The sequence below is a fragment of the Lagopus muta genome, chromosome 24 (genome assembly GCF_023343835.1).
Source record: "Lagopus muta isolate bLagMut1 chromosome 24, bLagMut1 primary, whole genome shotgun sequence".
In the NCBI taxonomy this organism is placed as follows: domain Eukaryota; kingdom Metazoa; phylum Chordata; class Aves; order Galliformes; family Phasianidae; genus Lagopus; species Lagopus muta.
Window position 1 is genome coordinate 4,339,763 of NC_064456.1, and position 20,258 is coordinate 4,360,020.

The window sequence follows — 20,258 nt, forward strand, 5'->3', positions numbered from 1 at the left end:
AGATAACACAGGCTGGGGATGCAGTGTATTCCTAGGGCTGAGGTGTGCTTGTTTCCCATCACTTGTGCACATTTCCCTCTGCAAACAGCAATTTCCAGCTCTCTGCTTTTTTTTTTTTCCCTTATTTCCCAATTAGTTTTTAAGATGTCCTCTTCAATTGCTAATCCTCTTTGGGCTGAATTTTGAGAGCTGCTGGTAGATGCTTCATTTGACCACTGCCTTGTATTTTGCCATCTGATATATCCTAAGGAATTAACTTTTTTCTCACTGGCTGTATCAAAATAATTGGCTTCTGATAGCACCTGCATTGTAATGGATACCCAGTGGGGCTCTGGAACTTTTGCAGTGGATCTCAAGGTGGTGCAGCTGGTGCTTGCTGTGTGTGAGCCATGTTAAAGGCTCATCGTTTCGTGGCCCATGCAGCAGGTTGTTAGGGAGCTGCAGCAGAACATGCAGGAAATAATGTTTCCTTTGAGATCTTTCCTGTTAAAAGGTGAAACGGTGAAAACTTGAAGTCAGAGCTTCCCTGAAAGACAGAGGATGGCTCTGTGCTCATTGAGCTGTCTTAGCAGCAAGCCAGCCAGGGGATGGCCTGAAGAAACAAAGCTTCCAGCTCTGATAGTGGAAACAGCAGCTTTTCCTCCCTCCTCTCATTTCTGACCTCATTTCTGTATACCTGGATCTTATGGGAGGGTTTGGCGTGGCTCTGACCTTCATCACTGTGACAAACTTTATCTGTGGGGTGTGAGATCCATTGCCTGCCTGCTCACTGCTTCGATCAGCAATCCAGTGTCTCATCAGGAACGATGGGAATTAAGACAGGAGCTCCTGCTAACTGGAGGCTTGTCACTAGATCTGTCAGGCTGCTCACTTCAGAATGTCAATGAGGGGACAGTGGCTTCCGTTGTAAGCTTTTAATTTTTTGCTTAAGTGTTGTGGCTGACTTTCACTTGAAAAAGAACGTGTCCTTAAGAAGTGCCTGTGATGAATGTGGAGTTCAAAATGCTGCTGCTTCTTCAGTGGGCTTTTCCATCAGTTATGGCCTTCCTGTTTGCTGTAACCTTTAGCATAGACTTGTGAGACTGCAGCTGTTGGCCTTGCAAGCACAGCAGCATCCACAAATGGCTTTTGCTCTGGTGTAGGAGCTGTCAGCAGTTACTTATTTAGCCCTGTAGCACCTGAGAAGCGTTTTGCCCGGCTGTTAGCTGGCCTAGGTAACACCTGGAGGAGGTAAGTGGATGGCAGCTGGTGTGAGAGAGGAGAGCAGCTCCTTTGTGAGCCTTGGTGAGGCTGGAGAGCTGGGGCTGTTGCTGTGATGGGTGAAGGGTTGATCGGACGTAGCAGCACTGGGATGGGATGGGCGTTATTTGTAGGCGCGCGCTGAGCGCTTTTGTTTCTTGCCTGTTGAAATTGATCATGTCTCCAACTTTCTTTCAGGGTTTCCACGGTCCTTATCCCTTCGGACAGTCTTAAAACACACACACACAAAAACGGGTATCGGCAAGAGGAGAATTTAACAGAGAACTGACTTGTGGGGGAAGGGAGAGGGGGATTCATGTGGCAAACAGACGCGGCGTGGAGCCCCCTTCTCTGCCTCCATGTTCTGGATAAAGAAGACAAAAAAAAAAAAAGCCCAATAACTTAAGACTGTTTCTGGAGGAAAGATCTCAGTATGCATGTGTGAATGCTGAATTTCAGGAGTGCTGTTTAATGCTATGAGAAGGAAACTATACCAACACCATGATTTATTTTTTTTTTTTTTTTAGAAGTCATTCTCACACAGGATAATTAGGTAGCTTGAGAAGTTTAAGAGAGAAAATGAAATGAAAAAGCCATCTTTTTAAGCAATTTTGCCTATGGAGCGGTTGTAGTTTGAGCAAATGTTGAATTTGTTTCTCTCCTGTTTTTTAAATAAGGGACAGCGTGCATTTGTGTGGAACTGTCATGTTTTGCTTGTTACCCGATGGACGTTTGCTTGGCATCTTCTGGGGGTTTGTGCAGTGACTTCTTTGTGTTGGATGCGTTTGAATGGCGGGTTGGGTCTGTACCCAGCTCAGCGTTTTTAATTTCACTTCTGATTTTATTTACCCACTTCTTAATTCTTTTTGTGTCGTCATTTGTTTCCTTTTGGTTTGAGTGTTGCTGTCAGTTGCCCTGCTGAGGACCAGGTCTCAGCATCACAGTTGAACAGAGGGACTCTGGACTGGGGTAGGATAAAGGAGGGCTTGTTTCCCTTCCTCTTGCACATGAAGTGCTCGTATACACAACCCTATGAATAAGAAACAGACCTATTAAAGTTCCAGAGCTGTCCTATGTGGTTAGCATTTTAAGATACTTTTTTTCTCTTAACTCTTGATGTACAATAGCTGTGCCTAGAGCCACCAAGCGAGTGTACTGGTCCTGTGCCAAGAGGAAACTACTTTTCTGTAGCTGTAATTCACTCGACGATAGTCGCAGAGCTTTGCAAGTCACCTCCTTATTAGTTTTGAGTCTCCCATCTCTCTCATGCAGTATAAGTTTGAATTCCTTTCTCCTGTTAGGAAGCGTTACTTAGAGGCTAAATCTTTGCAGTTTTGAATGTAGAGCAAGAGTTAGAATCAGCAGCTGGATTCCACTCTGTCGCCTTGTGTTCATTCGCCTTTATCATCCTTGTATAGCTTGGAGGCTCTCACCCTTCCAACGGGCTCCAGGGCTTGTTGCCAGAGGAGGACTTGTTCCTCTAAAGATACGGGTTGCTCTGCTGTTCCTGCAGTGTATCTTCATGCAGTTATTGATTGGAAAGCCCAGCGTGAAGGGGGGAGAGGGGCCTCGTGGGTTCCTGAGGGCTGTGTGCCCCCAGCTCCTTCTGCAGGGCGCTGACTGACAGGAGTCCTGCAGGCCAGAAGAGCCAACTGCCAAAGACACAACGATATGCAAATACCCCACAAGCTTCTTCCCAACCTTTCTGGTGCAGACTCCTTTCAGAGCAGAGCGCAGGCTTGCTGCTGCTTGGTGCGTGGCATTTTCTTGATTTGTTGTGGATGGGGGATCAGTTTGCATTCCAGCTGCCAACCAGAGCATACAGGTGCTTGTGGAGGACGGTGGGTCTTCTCTGGATCCAGCAGAGGAAGAATTGGACCTTTGGGAGCACGTGTGGTTTGGTGAACAGACCTGGGTCTGTGTCAGTGTCATGGCAGTCAGCAGCTTGCTGGAGCTGGTAAGTGGTACAGATTCAGACTGAATGTGCCCGTGGAAGGTAGTGCTGCACTGCCTGGTGCCACTGCGGTGTTTTGTTCTTGTCCTGTACCATCTTTCTGCCCTGATGAAGTTGTATTCTCTTAGCATTCAGTCTAGGGAGTAGTTTGCCTTGCTGCATTGTAGCTTGGGCAAGTGGATTCTGCCTCTGCTCCTTCCTTCCTGAGCAGGTGGTTAATGTGCCAAGCTATGAAGGCATGAACTTGACCATCACATCTACAACACTGCCACTGCCCTTCTGAAAGCATCTAAAACACTGCAGGCTGCTGTTTGTCCAGATGATGAGGTGTTTCCTTATCTTTATAGCTCCCTTTGTCAGCTGTGTAATGGAAGGAGGCAGGGGAAGGAAATTAGACCTCATACAGCAGCTGGTGCTGCAACCTTTGCCTTGAGTCAGCTGGGAGACCCTCGAGCCTCAGATCCCCCCGCTTCAGCTTTCTGCTCCCAGGCACGTCTGCTCGTCGTGTAGAGAATGGCTGCCGAGCTTGTGTTCCTGTGCTGCTCCTGCTGATGAACCTTCCTTTTCTTGAGAAAAGCTTGCATGATGCACCCCACGTAGCCCTGTGCTTTCCCACTCAGAAGGCATCCTTGTTCGGCACAGATCTGGATTCTCTCCTCAGCGTTTTCAATCCACGGTGTCCTTGCGGCAGGAGTTGTTTGCTCCAGGCTGTGCAGAAAGGCAGGGCCAGAGCTGAGGTGCTGCTGGAACCTGCAGCCTGGTGCTGCTCACCGTGCAGCTGAGCCCTGGGGAGCTGAGCGTCAGCCCTCATCTGTGGGAACCACCTCTGCAAATGATGGTGCAGAGCTGCAGATGCTTTGGGAGCCAGGGCTGTAACCCTGCTGTGACAGCGAGAGAACATTGGAATTAGAGGTTGCTCTACCCTCTGGGATTTTCCTCTCGTGAGAACTGTTTCTCTGAGGCCAAAGGTGGTTTTGTCTCCTCTGGTTCCTTGAAATGCAGTGATACAGCCGGCCCCCAAATTGCTCATGCTGTCAGCTTTCCTGATCTTAAATAGAGAGGTCTGAGATATTCAGGTGTTGTGGGGGGATCCGTATTGATTTCTCTAGGGCTGATGCGTTCAAACTTGAACACCAGGCAGGCGAAACCAGCAGTGTGGTTTGTCACCACTGCTGGGCTGCAGCTCACAGGAGCCGGCCGAGGCAGGTTGTGCACACAGAGCTTGGGCTGGTGAGAAATAAAAGAAACCAATGGGAGGCTGCATCGCCCCAGTGGGGCTGGCACCCAGCGGTACAGAAGGGTGCAGCGGCAGAGGCTGCAGCTCCGGTCTCTGATTAACACCCATCTGTCCTGAGCAGGAGAAACAGATCTTCCTCCCCTGCTGCCCCTCCAAAAAGGAAACAAGCTGCAATGCATCTCCGCTCTCTAAAGTCAGATCCCTGCGTTGGGCGCCAGCAGCGGGCCGTGCGCCCTCCAGGAGCCCAGGAGTCAGAGCACAGCGGAGTTCAGCCCCAAGGCTCAGGCTGTGCTGGGTTGGGCTGCGCTGAGCTGCAGCGTGGGGACGGAGCTGCAGGGCTGGGGATGCACGCTGTCCCACGTCTGGGTTTCTGTTGTGTGTTTAATTTCTTTCCTTGTGTGAGTGAGTGGTGGTTCTGCAGCCTGTCTATTCTCTCTGGGGGGAGTGCATGTGTAGAACAGGATGGTGTGTTGCCTCATCGAGTCTGGGAGAAGTCCTGCGACAGCACATTGGGGGTAAAAAAAATGAAAAATAAAGAGGAAGCTTTTTCCTTGATGTATAAATGAATATTTGTATGATTAAATTAACACAGAAAAAAGTTCTGTGGCCGTTGAGAGTTTTATTGAAGCTGACAAACAACTCCTGAATCTGTCACCTTACGGCTCCTCCTGTCCCCGGGATTTTGCTGAGGCTCAATTCTCTCTCTGCCTTTCTTCCAACTCGCTTTAAAAAGAAGGAATTCAGTGTGTGCTGAGTTAATCAAACTCCCCAGCCTGGGTAAAGGTGTGAGGGGTGGCTGAGGTCCATTTGTGGCGAATGGTGATGGGGGAGGAGAGCCTGTGAGGGATGGGGGGCTGTGCTGGAGCTCCCGTCCCTGGGGGGCTCCCTTAGGGCTGCTCTGGTACGCAGTGCTGGTAGCTGGGGAGGGGGATGCTGGGGGAGAAGCACTAAGGGAGGTGCCTGGTGTCCCCATGGATGAGGATGAGGGCATGTGAAGGTCCTTGGAGGCACTGCGCTGTCACTTGGGCTGGTGGCATTTCCCAAGCCAGGCCTTGCTGCTCAGGGCACCCAGCCGAAACATTTGCCTATATAAACTGTATTCTGGAGCAGCTTAGGTAAAGCTGATCTCTTGCTTACATGTGACTTTGTTACTAATCCTTGCAAGAAACCTCAATATGTGTGTGCTGGGTTTGCTTTTTAACATTTGAATAAGTGCCTGGAGCTTTCATGTGCTGTTTAAGCTTGACTGAAAGCCTCACGGGGAAGAGACATCCTGCTATCTGTGCCTATGGGTGTTTGTTTTGCACCACGAAAAGAATGCACCCCTTGAGCTCTGGGTGCTCCCGGGTGGCTTTAAAACAAGTCTCTGTTTGGATAGGTTGGGATGCCTCCCCTTCTCTCCCCCCACCAAACTTTTCATTGACTGCTTATTTGCTTGAAAGAATCTGTTTGTCTTTAGGGTTGCAACCTGTCAGAAGCTCACCAGAGCAGGACAGTGTGATCACACCTCCCTCCTCGTGCTGTCTCCCAGGCAGGCTAGTCCTGGATGCCCCATCCCTGCAGGCATTCAAAGCCAGGCTGGATGTGGCTCTGGGCAGCCTGGGCTGCTGGTTGGCGACCTGCACACAGAGGGGGTTGGAACTGGATGAGCACTGTGCTCCTTTGCAACCTGGACCATTCTGTGATACCTGCTGCCACTGCTATAGTGGAGGTCATCTCACTGCTGGGGCTGCTGCACAAGGAAATCCTGCATCATCCCCGGTCCTTCATTCACATGTGGCTCTGCTGGTGTTTTTGCCCCCCAGGTGGGGCTCCTTCTCACACTTTCCGTGTGTGGAAACAGCTTTTGGTGGAGGATTTCTTTGGAAGCTTGCTGTAAGCTGTAATTTGTGTGCTCAGCCCGTGCATTAATGGGGAATGGCCAGTTAGACAGAAATGATTTAAGGGAACTTAATCTCAAACGGATCCCATTCACAGAACAGCTGAGTAAAAGCATGCACTGGAAACCAAGTGCAGCAGCAAATGGTGCACACAGGTAAGCAGCAGCATTGCTTGCTCCACCAAATATTATGGGATCAGGGCTGGCTTAAGAGCTTGGTGTGTTCCCTTGTTTTGTTTACATCTTCATCTGCAGTAGTGAAATCTCCACGATTCCTGGCCTGGACTGGAGTAGGTGCCAGCAGAGGGAGCTGAGCGTGTTCCTCATCTGCATTCCTTCCGCGGTGGGATGCTGCTCTCCCAGCTCTTGGGATTTGCTGATGATGGTGCTGGGTCCCCAGATGCTTCTGGAGCAGATGCCAGCCCTGCTCCTGGGCTGGGAAGGTGGTCACACGTTTCTGGGTGTGCTCTGTGCTGCTCCCACCGCACCATGGAGTGGCATGGTGTCACCAACCTCCTGCTGCCCTCATGGAGGTGACCTGCTGGGGAGGAAGCTGAGCAGAGCTGTGGTATCTGAAGGGCAGAGATGTCCATCAGTGGGGATGTAGACCCCAAACACCCACATTTGTGTGCTGCTGGAGCCCCAGAGCAGGAGATGGAGCTGTGCTGGGGCAGGAGGACAGAAGACCCGGCCCTGGGGACGTGGAGTTGTCCCCAGCCTGGCAGAAGGGAGCACGACCCAAGCTGTGCAGTGCTGGCTGGGACTTGAAGAGCTCCATGCAGGGAGAGCGAAGGAGAACCTTCCTGTTATCTAATCTGCCCCATTTTCCCTCCTCGTTGTTTACTGTGCTGGAGTTTCCTCAATTAATTCTGACAGCTGCAGGTTGGGCTGTGATGTCAGTCCGTGGTGGCAAAGCCCAGAAGCCTGGAGAGGCATCAGATGTGACCCTGGGGGTGACCCTGTCTGACTCTGAGGACACGATGGGTTCTCCCTGACCTCCCCATGATGTACAGTGAGGATGTGTTGTCCCCAAGCCTGGCTGCCCAGAGGGACGTGGTGGCACCTCCAGCGTCCCCAAATCTCCTGCTCATAGCCGTCCACTTCCATGGTGCACCACGCCATGGGTCAGGGTGGAGAGAGAAGGGTGGCATCTCCCATTGGAAATCCCACTTTGTCATCTCAAGGCGAGGAGGTGATGGGGAGCTTGGTGTCCCACCAAACATGGGGTGGCTGCAGCAGGAAGAGACCTCTGCTCCATCTGCTCCAATGGGGACATGGCAGCAGCTGGGGAGCTTTCAAAGGCCTCCAGGAGGAATCCCCCCACTTTGGAACCCCCATCCCAGGCTGAGTCGGCACAGGGGCTGCTCTGTTCTGCAGTGCCTGCAGGCAATACGGGGTGTGGGACGGCAGGTGCCTTGAGAAGCAGGTTTGTCTGAATTTTAAAGGGATCTGCATACGTAGCGATAAGGAAGCCATTATTTAAAGAGCAAACAAATGGAAACTGCTAGAGGTACTTTTTCCTTTTTTTTCCTTTTGCGGGCCAAGGGTGCGGTGCTGAGATGCCATCAGTGGGCAGGAGTGGGTCCCACAGTGCTGTGGGGCTGGTGGCAGCTGTGCCATTGGGGCTGGGATACCTATGGTCCTCAGGGTCGGTCTGGGATCCACCGCAGGGTGAGCAGCGTCAGGTTGCTCCATGTCTGAGCTGAAGATGAGCCTTGAGATGACAAAGTTTTGAGTCATCCCGCCAGGAAAAGGGTTTCTGACCCATCTGGAAATGCCAGTCTTGGTGAGCGCCTTCATGGCAGGCTGCTGGTGTCACGGCTGTGTCATGGGACAGCTGCTAATCCCAGCTTGTGTCTGTGCCCAACGGCTTTGTGTTGGCCAAAGGGAGGTGGGGACCTGGTGTTGCTGCCATGGGACTTTCACCAGACAAACTCTAAACCTCACAATATTGTCACCCAAACGGTTGGGGTCCCACTGGTGGCTCCTGTTCCCCTTGCAGGGTGTTGTGGGTGTCTGTGGGGACTGGCACATCCCTGGGTGGGATCCTGCCCTGCTTGCCTCAGGCAGTGCTGGTGCCCTCCTTCCTTTTGGGGCTGTGGGTGTCACGGTGAGGGCTTTGTTTCAAAAGGGCAGCTGATTCCCATCCTTCCCCCCCATGGCTTTTTTCATCAGCTTTTGGTTGAGGATTAGGCCCGTGTTGACAGAACAAACACTTTGCTGCCCTCAAATCCACAGCTGAGAATAGAAGCCATGTTCTTGCTGCATTGGGGCCCAAGCCAGCACTGGGATGGGGAGAATTGGGTTTGGGGTGAGGGTGCCCCATTTGGGGTCATGTTTGTGGCTGAGGTTGGAGCCTGGCTTCTGCAAGAAAACAGAGGGCATCAATTGCTGTCTGCTTTAGTATTCTATCCTGTGAGACCACGATGAAACGGTGCTTGTTTCCCATAGGATGTCACTGATGTGGGGGGGCTTCTCGTGGTGCTGAAGCTCCATGGGGGGAGGTCTGGATCGGAGGGCAGCTTGTGTGTGCTGGGGAGCAGCAACTACCTGCAGAGGTGGGAGAGGGTGCTGGGCCTCCTCGTCCCTTGTTTGGAGTCCTGCCACCCTGGGTCTCCACTGAGCCCCCCAGGTGTAGGTGCTGCTGGGCAGGATGGGGGCTGCAGTGTCAGACCTGGGTGATGCTTATCAGAACAACACATCTCCTTAGGAACTGGGTGACTCAGGGCTGAGTCACAGCTCCCTGTGCATTGCTCATCCCCAGCTGCTCTGCGCTGAGCCCTGTGTGGTTGTCCCCATGACCCCTCCATAAGTGTGCGATGCTCAGTGCTGGAGAGCAATGCCTTTGCCCTGGAGCTGCAGTGCACGGAGTGGCCTCATCCCCCACGGGCAGAGAGATCTGAGCTCTGTATGGAGCTCAGAATGGGGGTTTGCCCCCCTCCCTGGGAGCTCCAGCCCTTGCAGGGCAGTTTTGGGATTTTCTGGTCTCAAAGAGCTGTGGCTCCTGTGAGCCTGGGGAGAGGTGGCTGAGCACCATTCACCTCCTGCCACCCCTTCCCACCCAGCCCTGCCAGCTCTCACTTCCAGCCAACGCTGCGGCTTTTGAGGCTGATTTTTATGGATTCCCACCTGGGACAGAACCTTCTGCTGGCTCTCCTGAGGACAGCACAGGACTGTGGGGAGCTGTGCCCAAGAGCCTCTCCTGCTGCGGGGCACCGTGTGCTGCCCTGGGCTCCCAGGGCATCAGAGCGGCTCACGGGTTCTCCCTGACCCCGTGGCTCCCACGCTCTGGGGCCGTTATGCCCGAGAATCATTTGCACGTGGGGGGAAGAAAAAAAAGCAACGGAGGAGAAGAATGAATTTGCATTTCTTCATGGCAGCTGCTGTGGGAAACAAAGCTGCCAAAGGCTGTGCAAGAAGGCATCGTGTCTGCTGGCACAGGGCCCTGCCTGTCTCACCTGGCTGCGTGCGTAGGGCTGGGAACTGCTGCTGGGTGCATGTGGCGTGGTGAGGTGTGCTGGCCCCATTGCTCCACCCTATTGGTGGGCTGAATGGTGAGGAAGTGGGGATGCAATATAGAGCCATGGGGTGGTTGGGTTGGAAGGGACCTAAAAGATCATAGAGCCATGAGGTGGTTGGGTTGGAAGGGACCTGAAGGATCATGGAGCCATGGGGTGGTTGGGTTGGGCGGTCCTTAAAGGTCATAGAGCCATGAGATGGTGGGGTGGGAAGAGACCTTGAAGACCATAGAACTATGGGATGATGGGGTTGATGAGACCTTAAAAGTCATGGAGCCATGGGATAGTTGGGTTGAAAGGGACCTTAAAATCATCGAGCTCTACATCGTAGCTCCCTGCTGTGAGCAACAACCAAGGTTGGGTGGTTTGAGGTTTGCATGCAGCTGGTGCAGCAGGCAGCCCAGCCCCAGAGCTGTCTGTGTTCGATGGTTCCCCTGCTTTGCACCCAATGCCATTCAAGGCTCGGCCATGGCCTGTCCTCACCCCACCTCTGCCCGCGTTTGCTCTGCGCTGAGCCGGGCGCACCCTCAGCTCCTCCTGAGCTCCTCTCTTCCTGGCACCGCAGGGCGACCTGCGACCATTTCCAGTCTTTTAATCCTGGGAGACAAAAGCCGGAATTTAATGCAACCCGGGGATGAAAGGAGCGGGGCATTAAGCAGGGAACAGCAAACACGGCAGGTGGATCCCGGTGCTCCCGACTGCCAGCCCTGCGACCTCCCCGCCTGCGTCAGCGGCACCGCGGCCGAGGAGCCGAGGTCGGGAGCCCCGGGTTGTTTTATCAGGGTGGGCCCCGCGCCTCGCCGGCAGCAATAACCGCGGCTGTTTGCGCTGAGCAGACGCACGTCGCCCCGTAAACGGGGTTTATGGCAGCAGCTGGAAGATGGGAGGCGCGGGGCGCGTGGCCGGGGGCAATAAAGGGGAGCGGCCCCGCCTGGCACCGCGCTGCTGGCTTTTGGGAAGAGGGATGGGGGTGAGGAGGTGTTAAGGAGATGCTCTGAGGTAGGTCTGCACGTGGGGTCGTGGCGCGTTGCTGCCTGCCCCGGGCTGCTCCTCGTGTGCTTCGGTAATGTGGCTCCTGGAGGCTGCCAACAGAGCCCCGACCCCAAAGACTTCCCCTCCAAGAGCTGCAGTCCCAGCTCCATCCCTGCACTGCTGGGAGGGCCATGTCCCCACTGCCATCTCTGCACTGCGCTCCCTCCTGCAGCACAGGGACAGTGGGATGGGAATGGGGCACGATCCCCATCTCCACTGGGGCGGCTCTTCCTGGGACGGCTGCCCTGACCTCCGTGCGTCCGTCCTCCAAACGCGATAAACCCTGGGCGCAGGCTGGGGTGGAAGCAAACCACAGGAAGCAAACATCCAGGGAAGAGCAATTAAGATTAGGAGCAGCCGCCTCCTGCGCGGCGCTGGGATCCCTGTGGGAGGAACCCCATCTCCCCACGCCGTGCTGGGCTGGGCTCACTGCTGTTTCCAACACAGCAGAAGAACTGCGCTCTGCAGAACACCAGGAACTGCTGCTCGGCTCTGGTGCCGGCCCAGCTCGGTGCCCTCTGCGGTTTCGCAGTGACATCAAGTCCTGTCAATGGTTTTATTATATCTCTCCATTCTAGAGCTGCTGATGTGTTGTTCTTGCCGTGCAGCCAGCGATTGCTGCAGGCGCAGAGATTCCTCCGCGCTGATTCATGGAGTGCTGCTCCATCGCACCGGAGCCGCGGCCCACTGCCTGGCAGTGAGGATGAGGAAAAACCCTCCAGAGCTGCGCAGGCAGAGCAGAAAAGCCAGACTTCATTTCCCCTCTTTTGTTGTTCCCAAGGTGTTGCAACCTATTCTTTTCCTCTTTTGCATATTGTAACCAGAGCTGCTTGCAACCAGCTGGGATTGCACAACTCCGGGGTGACGCAGGTGGCCGCAGCCCTGGGCTCCCATGAGGGGCAGCTCCACTGCTGGCCCCATCTGTGGGGACCCATCACCCCAAACCCTTTGGAGCACTGCTATGGATCTGGGGAAGTGGTGAGCGCTAGGCACCGTTGGTCCTGCAGCAGACGTCAAATGGGCTTTGTCAGCCCTGGATTTCTCACCTCTTCTCCCCATTTTTGGGGCTGTTTCTCCATTTTCAAGCCCTGCAAGGTGCAGCTCACCTCCCCCTGAGCAAAGCCAACGCTCAGCAAGGCAGAGAAATGCTTTTCCCTTTAATCTCTCACTTATCGAAATGTCCGGTGCTGCTGATAGGAGGAGCTGGGAGAGTTTTCCCAGCTCCAGTGGAGAGCAGGACAGGGGGAGGGAGCACCAAGGGGACCCGGCTTTGGGATGCTCCTACAGAGCCGAGCCTCTTCTGCCCTATGCCTTCCCATTGCATCCTCCTCTGGTTTGCTCCTGGCCTTGCTAATGAATGATAACTCAACCTAACGAGCAAGGGAGGCCCCTGGCCAACATCCCAGCGAGGAGGGCAGGAGTGCTGTGCACAACTTGTGCCTGCAAGCATCCCCTGCACTCGTATCTGTATGGAGATGTGGTGGAAGGCAGACGTTTGCAGTGTGGGGCTGTGCACTGAACGGGGGGTGTGAAAGGCAGGGGTGGCCACAGTGCTTTCCCAGCATGAGCATGGGCGTGTGGCTCACCTGGAGGTTCTGCTCTGTATCTTAACTCCCCATGGCTGACACACCTATGTTTCCACGCACGAGCGTTGATAAAGCTCCCAGTGCTTGGATGGCTGTGGGGCTGAGTGCTGGGTCCTGGTTGGGAACTCTGGAGCCCATTTGAGGACATGCAGTGCTGCATATTTTGTGGGCACAGCCCCTGGCAGCTCGGCCCGCTGCAGCTGTGTGGCACTTGGAGGGATGCACCGCACTGAGTGCAGTGCTGTGCACTGATGGGAGCAGGGAGAAGATGCTCAGAGCGGTGCAGGGGGGTCCTGGAGCTGCAGTGAGCTGGGGGCACTGAGAGGACCCCTCTCCCCACACCGCCTATGTCACGTCCCCACCTCACCACAACGCCCCCCATCCTTCCCACCGCCATCTCTCCCTGCCACGTGTTCCCAACCCAGCTGTTTTTCCCAAAACAGAGGAGGAAGGCTCACCTCAGGTGGCAGCAGCCCTAATCTGGGGGCAGTGTTTTCCATAGGATAAGATAACATTAAGGCTCTGACCGCCTTTCCATGGGATTTTATTTCCCTCTCTCCTCCCGGCGCACACCTGTGCTTATCGGTGAGCAGGAGGGGTGCAGAGTCCCTGGGTGCCATGGGACGTACGGGGGGGCGGGGGGTGACAGTAAAATCATGAGGGTTTTGGGCACAGCGTCGGGTTTGGTGCAGGGGGGTTTGGTTTCGCACATGCAGGAGAACTGCCTGAGCTGTGCTGCGTTCTTTACGTGTTCGAAGTGGCCGTAAATTCCAGCTCGGGGTCTGTCTCGCTCAGAACAGCTTTTTCCTGCTTTTGCCGGTGCGGACAACCCAGACCCAGAGCACTGCGTGTTCCCACTCTGCTCCACACGACAGCAATGTGGGGAGGAGAAGGGGCCACGTCCCTGTGCTGATCCCTGACAATTTTGGGGTGGAGGTTGGAGCAGCGGGTCCTGATTTGTCCCTGGGGGCTCAGAGCATCCCTGCTCCCCCTGCAATGCCACGGGATGCTGCGTGCCACCATAGCGCACCCAATGAGTCTCTGTGCTCCAGGAGAGCCTTCTGCTCTCACCTTGCACATCTGTGCAACCAGGGTGGGTGTTTGGGTGGAAAGGGGTAAACTGGGGTTTGCCCCACTCCCCTATGGGGTCCCGCATGGGGCTGAGCCTGGCACCAAGCTGCACCCCTCAAGGGTTAACCCCACTCGGGCTGTTCAAACACCTCCAGCTGAGGTAAGCACGCAGCCTGTTTGTTCAGGTAAATAAGGAAGGAATTGGATATAATGGGCCAAGGAGGCATTTGCTGAGCGCGTCCCCATCGCACACCTCCTCCGTCCCTCAGCCACCTCTCCCTGTGCCCCATCCGTGCCCCCACCCCATACGGTGCCCACTGGCAGCCCATGCTTCGGAGCCGGTGAGCTGGGTGGGTGCTGTGGGGCACCATCCCCATTGGGGCACTGCGCTTGGGGCCATGCCCACCCCAGGCACTGAGCCGAGCGGTGTGGGGTCAGCTCTTCCCACCCACTGCTGGGACCGATGCTGCTGCTGAGCCCCTTGAAGGTAAGAGCCATACAACCGTCCGTGTGGACCCTCCTGCCATCCCCTGTAGGTTGGTGCCGGTTGGGGTGGGTGTGGGGTTGTCTGCTGTGGTCATTTCATCCCGTTGCTCTCAGGTCAGCTGGGGGCACAACCATCCCCTGCTGTGAGTTCCAGGTGCTCTTCGGGGGGTTATCACCCAAAATCAAGCGTGGTTTGCAAGACCCCAACCTGCTCTATGGAGATGGTGTGATTTGGGTTCACCATGAGAGCGCAGAGCGGTTGGGTCCCACAATGAAGATGCTGTGTCCTTGGGGGCAGCTGGGTACCCTGTTACCAGAGCAGCGCCTTCTTAGGGCCGCTACGTTTCTCTGGATTTCTGCTGTGTTTTTTCCCTGAGTGCTCGAGGCACGTTGGCTCCAGGTTGGATTTTTATGGTTCTGCTCGGTTAGTGAAACACAAACACCGCTCGGCTGCCAAATCCCCCACAATACGGCCGTTCTCGCGGGCAGGGATCTGCCTGCTATAAATAGGGGCTCCCTGGCCCTGCATGGGGAACACCAAGCTCTGCTGCTCACCTGGGGGACGCCGAGCACTGAGGCTTTGCTCAGGACACCATTGGGTTGTGCCCGTCCCCACCCCACTGCTGTTAATGCATGGCTGGGGCAGCCTGACCTGGGGTTTGGGACACACAGCCCAGCTGTCAGCCCCCATGCAGGTAATGGGGGGGCTTGGGGGGGTGACAAAAGGCTGGGGGCAGCTTTGGGACCTGGGTGGGCTGCATCCCTCCTGTGCACTGGGTTTGTCCCGTTGTGGGGCTGCAACCCCGTAGTGGGACCCCTGGCATTTCTGTATCTGCCCCACGTCCCCAGCTATGGGGTGGGTCTTAGGGCATTGTCGTGTGAGGTGTGGGGGCTCTCATGTTGTGTGCTGTCTGCTGCTGGAAGAAACTAAGGACAAACCCCCAAATCCCTGATGGCAACAGGTTTGGGGGCAGAAAGGACTTTACTGGGTCTCCATCCTTTTCAAGCTGTCGCTTTGGGATTGGAGGGTAAAAGGGTGTGCTGCTGGCAGTAGGGATGTGTGGGGTGGATCTGGATCACAGCACGGCCCCATCGCAGTGCTGGGGTCAGGGGGGGGAGGGGGGCACACAGCCCGGTCCCACTCCCCTCACTGCCTGGGGGGGGGGGTGGTTGGGAAGCACCTGTGGATTCAGGACCGTCCGGGTGCCCCATGCCTGGCACAACCTGTTCCACAGCGGCTTAGGAGTAATTAACAGCCCCATTGTTCGAGGGTCGGAGGGGGGGGGGAGGGATTTTTTATTTATGTTTAATTTCCCTTGTTTGAAAGGCCGATCCCTGGAGGTGTCACTGCGCTCAGCCGGGCGGTGCTTGCCAGCATTGCTCCGGGGCATTTCGGTGTCCCCATCGCTCACAGCTCCTTTCCCCAGATAGGGCTGAGACCGGCACTGCTGGGCCGTACCTCATGGTGATGCACCTCCAGTTTTCTAGGGAAAAGCAACAAGGGAGAGGGAAGGGGGAAAAAAGGCACCCGAAGCTGCGAGCAAACAGTTCCCACCCAGGGAAGGCAAACAGCGGCCCCCGCCCTGCGAGTACAACGTGGTGCTTGGGTGGTTGCACTGGGGCCACGTTCCCAAACGTCCCAATCCTCCCTGTGCCCATCTGGAGGGCTGGCAGAGGAGGGGGAGGGCAGAGCGTTGGGGATCCCTCCTGTTGTGCTGCTGGAGCCGTGCAGCTGTCGCCGCGTCCCTTTGTGCTGCAGCAGCGTGGGGCTGCATGGAAGGCGGATCTGCTAAAGCTCTTCTTTTCATCCGCAGCAGATAAAGGGGAGGCTTGGGAGCGGGTGCCATCGCTCAGGGAAACTGCTGGGAGAGGGGGGAGGCAGCCCCTTTCTCCTTCCCCTCCTCGTCATCGCTGCCTTCTCTCAGTGCTGCGGTGCCAGGTCCCACGCAACTGTGGGGCTGTGCCACCCCTGACAGCAGGACGTGGCTGGTGCTCATGGTTGGTGCCCAGTACGGCTCTTCCTGATGCTGTGTGAGCACCGTGCTGGGAGCAAATCTACTCCCAGGCTGAGCGGTGCTGTGCAGCTCAGTGCTGCCCCTTCCCCTCGTCCCCATCCCCTCGCAGAGCACCGGTCCCTGGATTCCTCTCCTGGAGCTCTCAGTGGATGGAGCCATTCTGTGGGGTTGCTGCATGAGGCTCATCCTCCTGAGCCCTCAGTGGATGGGGACGGACAAATGGGAGCAGCTTTTATAGCAATGGAGTGAAGGGAAAGTTGTGTTCCAGGGGTGGCCAAAGCCATTTGGCCCAGGGGAGCCATCCCCTGTGCCCCTGCTGCTGGGATGCACTCAGCTGAATCTCTCCATGCACATCGCAGGGTTTAGGCATCCCACGTCCCACATGCGGGGGCTTTGGGGGCTCAGCCTCACCCAGGACTCCCCAGTGCCCCATAACCAGACTCCATCTCCCACCCTAAAACCGGGACCATCCCCATCACAACCCTAAGCCAACATTCCTCCCAAGGCTCCCCGGGCTCCGTGCTTCTCTTTGTAGGATTTTCCCCCTCTAACAGGCTTAGCACTGCTTTGTGCCTGAGCCTCTCCTCCCCCCCCATCCCAGGTCTGAGCACTGGAAGCATGGGCAGCCCCAGCCCCCCCAGCACCCCTTTCTGCCTGCACTACTTCGACATGCTCTACTCGGAGGACGTCGTGTGGGCTGCCAAAGGGATGGGGGAGACCTCCCAGAGCGGCGTCCCAGGGGGGCGAGGGGAGGTGAAGAAGGAGCCGGAGCAGTGCCCCATCATCGACAGCCAAGGTTTGGGGCTGGGGGGCGATGGGGAGCTGCAGGGGGGGCTGCCCTTGGAGGAGCACTCGCTGGAGCAGATGCAGAGCATGGTGGTGGGCGAAGTGCTGAAGGACATCGAGACGGCGTGCAAGCTGCTCAACATTGCTGCAGGTGGGTGCATGCAGATCTCCTCTCCCCCCCAAAAAAGAAACCTATAAAATGCCCCCAAACCCAGATGATCACCCCAGACCCCTGAAAATGGCCCCAAAGCTTTTAAATGTTCCCAAAAATACTGCAGAACTGCCCCAAAGTGCCCCGTGTGCTCTGATACCCCCAAAAGACACTGAGCCACCCAGAATGCCCCCAACCTCCTTTAACACCACCAGAAGATCCAAACACACTCTGAGATACCCAAACTGCCCTATGCAGCCCCCTCCCCCCCCCCCCCCACCAGATACCCCCAGATCCCAAAATCTGCCAGGACACTCCAAGTGCCCCAAAACATTTGGATGTGCCCTGAAACAGAATGTCCTAAATGCTCCAAAACCATTCGGATACCCTAAGGCTGCCCCAAAAGTGCCCAACCTACCCCCAAACCTCCTGCAAGGCTCCTTAAATGCCCCCCAAAAACCCCTCAAAATGAGGAGAAAAGGACTCGCTCATCCTCCCCAGTCTTGGCCCCACGGAGGTGGACGACCTCAGGGTACCCCCGGCCCTATGGGGTGACGCTGCTCTCACTGCCCCCAACCCCAGACCCCGCAGACTGGAGCCCTGGCAACGTGCAGAAGTGGATCCTATGGACGGAGCATCAGTACCGACTGCCGCAGCTTGGGAAGTCCTTCCAGGAGCTGTCAGGGAAGGAGCTGTGCGCCATGTCGGAGGAGCAGTTCTGCCAGCGCTCGCCCGTCTGCGGCGATGTCCTGCATGCACACCTGGACATCTGGAAGTCGGGTACGTGCAGGGCTGGGGGGAGCGCGGAGCTGCAGGTTGGGCTCCCTCTGACCGCCCGCTCCCCAATTTCCAGCTGCGTGGATGAAGGAAAAAGCTGCCCCGGGGGATGTGAGATACTGCGGTGAGTTCTGCGTGGCTTTGCTGGGGTTCTGACCTTCATTTCAGCCCCAGATGCAAGCACGGGGTATAGGGGGGCTTCATGCATCCCTATGGGGCAGCTGAGGGTTGGACCCCGCTGTTCTCCCTGCTGCCTCCTGCCCCAACCCCAGGGCTCATCAACCACCCCACACCTCCCTGTGCAGGGGGTGACAGCGGATGGGCGGACGGCGAGGTGGACTCATCCTGTGCCGGGCAGCCCATCCACCTCTGGCAGTTCCTGAAGGAGCTGCTGCTGAAACCCCACAACTACGGACGCTTCATCCGTTGGCTCAACAAGGAGAAAGGTGGGCGGGCACTCCTGGGGTCAGGGGAAGGGTCCGTAGGGGGGTGACCCCAAACTTCCCATCCCCGCTCCCCCCACGTAGGGATCTTCAAGATCGAGGACTCGGCGCAGGTGGCGCGACTGTGGGGCATCCGGAAGAACCGCCCAGCCATGAACTACGACAAACTGAGCCGCTCCATCCGGCAGTACTACAAGAAGGGCATCATCCGCAAACCCGACATCTCGCAGCGCCTCGTCTACCAGTTTGTGCACCCGCTCTGAGGGACTGAGCCTCGGGGGCGTGGGGGACTCTCACTGCCCTCCACGACCTCATCATCGTCTTCCAGCGCTTTAGGACCGTGGTTGGGGTCATCCCTGTGGACCGTAGGGACCCTTCTGTCCCCAGAGCCCGTACCTGGAGTGGGGATGAGCTCAGAGAGCATGGCTTTGTGCCCAGCTCCAGGGCCAGGACAATGCATGGTGTGGATTTAGGGGCTGCAGGCTGCAAAGAGGGACATGGAAATGACAGACAATGTATTGAGGAGCTGAGGGGGGGCTGCCTGCAGTCTTGGGATCGATGGTGAGAGCGTGCTTGAGGTCACCGGGGCTGCAGCTGGGGACCTGCTGTCCCCATACACTGCCCTCACTTCTCTACAGCCCTGGGCATCACCAGGACATGCCTCCCCCATAGGAGACCCCAATAACTCTATGGCATCACCTGCCCCAGCACAGGGAGCACCCTGCCCTTGTGCCACCACTGGGCTGGGATTTGGGGTCATTCCCCCTTTTTGCCAGCAAACCCTTGAGCTGCAACAGAGCTGCCCCGGATGAACCCCCAGAACAGCTCTTGGATGTCGGGGATGGGGCCATCCAAATATGGGGTGCAGTGGTGGGACCCCACTCCATCCCTTCCTCCTGGGCACGGGATGGGGATGGGGAACAAAGCTGGGCTCACGGCACAAACGAGGACAATGGCCCTGGCTATGGGTCGGGCACTGCGGCGCCAGGCATGTTGGCTTCACCCTGTGGGGTGAGCATAAGGGAGGGGGAGGTGGGAGGGAGCTGGGGCACCCACCCCCATCTGCTATGGGTTCACACCACACAGAGACACGAGGCCCCGGGACAGATGCATCCCCCATCCCTCTGCAAATATGGGGGGGTCCCACCTCAAATCCCACCTCATGGCTGAGGATGTGCGCTGTGCACAGGGAGGGACTGCACAACGTGGGACCTCAGCTCCCTCAGCAGCCCCCATTGAGCCGCACCCCCAGCCCTGGGCATGGGGACCCCCGGAATCCCCCAGCCCTCATCCTCAGCACGGTGCTCTCTGCTGGGTTTGGGATTCCCCTCCGCCTGTCCTGTTCCTTAGAGAAAGAGACACAGCTCTGCCATTCCCCTCCAGACACAGAACTGGGGGATGGTGGGAACTGCACATTTCACAAAGCTCTGGGCCACCCAGCGATGTCCACCTTGTATATTACAGTTGTTATTTGTTTGATTTTCTTCATGGTTTTGCCTGGCGGTGAGTTGTGCTTTAGGTTCAGGTGGAGAGGGCAGAAGGGAGACCTGAATCCCTGCGAAAAAAAATGATTCATGCTCATGTTTCTGCCTGTACCTCCACTGAACTGCCCTTGTCCTGCTGCTGCTCTCCGTGGGCACAGGGGCAGCACTGCGGGGTCAGCCCCAAACCCTGCTGCGTACATAAGGGAAAATCACTTTTCTCCCCCCCTCTCCCCCTTTCTCCACCCCCATTGCTCACAGCTGCTGCTGTTTCCCAGGGCTGCTTGGGACAGGGGCTGGTGACCCACATGTTGCACCTCCCGTGGGTTTGGGTTTGTAGGAAGTCTCTGCACGCCGTGCCAGAACCTCAGGGCTTTCCCACCTCCCACTTTCCCCAGTATAGCTCAGGATCCCATTGCCTTCACTGGGAATGCTCTCCACCTGGTTTATCTCAGATCCCCCTGAGGGCTTTGCAAGGCTTTGCCCCATGGCTTGGCCCATCCCACAGGGTGTGCTCCCCTTCCCACAGCCCCCCAGCACGATCCACAGCTCCCTGTGCCATTTCCCAGCTGACCCCAAAGGCAGCGAGCCCCGTTCCTGCAG

At 56.4% G+C, this 20,258-nt stretch overlaps 2 protein-coding genes across 3 annotated transcripts in view; both read left to right on the forward strand.

Annotated features, from left to right (window-relative positions):
* Window positions 1-1,770, forward strand: part of ILRUN (inflammation and lipid regulator with UBA-like and NBR1-like domains) — a 28,247-nt gene extending 26,477 nt beyond the window's left edge. The window contains exon 5 of the mRNA XM_048925713.1: window positions 1,438-1,770. Coding sequence (XP_048781670.1) covers window positions 1,438-1,473 — 36 coding nt within the window. The 3' untranslated portion in view covers window positions 1,474-1,770. The remainder of the gene's footprint in view (window positions 1-1,437) is intronic.
* Window positions 1,771-13,757: 11,987 nt separating this feature from the next.
* Window positions 13,758-20,237, forward strand: SPDEF (SAM pointed domain containing ETS transcription factor). 2 transcript variants are annotated; one of them, XM_048925714.1, is made up of 6 exons: window positions 13,758-14,003; window positions 16,619-16,954; window positions 17,537-17,734; window positions 17,808-17,855; window positions 18,037-18,177; window positions 18,259-20,237. In XM_048925714.1, the coding sequence occupies exons 2-6, from the start codon at window positions 16,636-16,638 to the stop codon at window positions 18,435-18,437; spliced, it is 885 nt and encodes a 294-aa protein (XP_048781671.1). In that variant the 5' UTR covers window positions 13,758-14,003; window positions 16,619-16,635; the 3' UTR covers window positions 18,438-20,237. The 2 variants fall into 2 exon arrangements, with proteins under 2 accessions (XP_048781671.1, XP_048781672.1); XM_048925715.1 differs by lacking the exon at window positions 13,758-14,003 and adding an exon at window positions 14,567-14,697.
* Window positions 20,238-20,258: the final 21 nt, after the last annotated feature.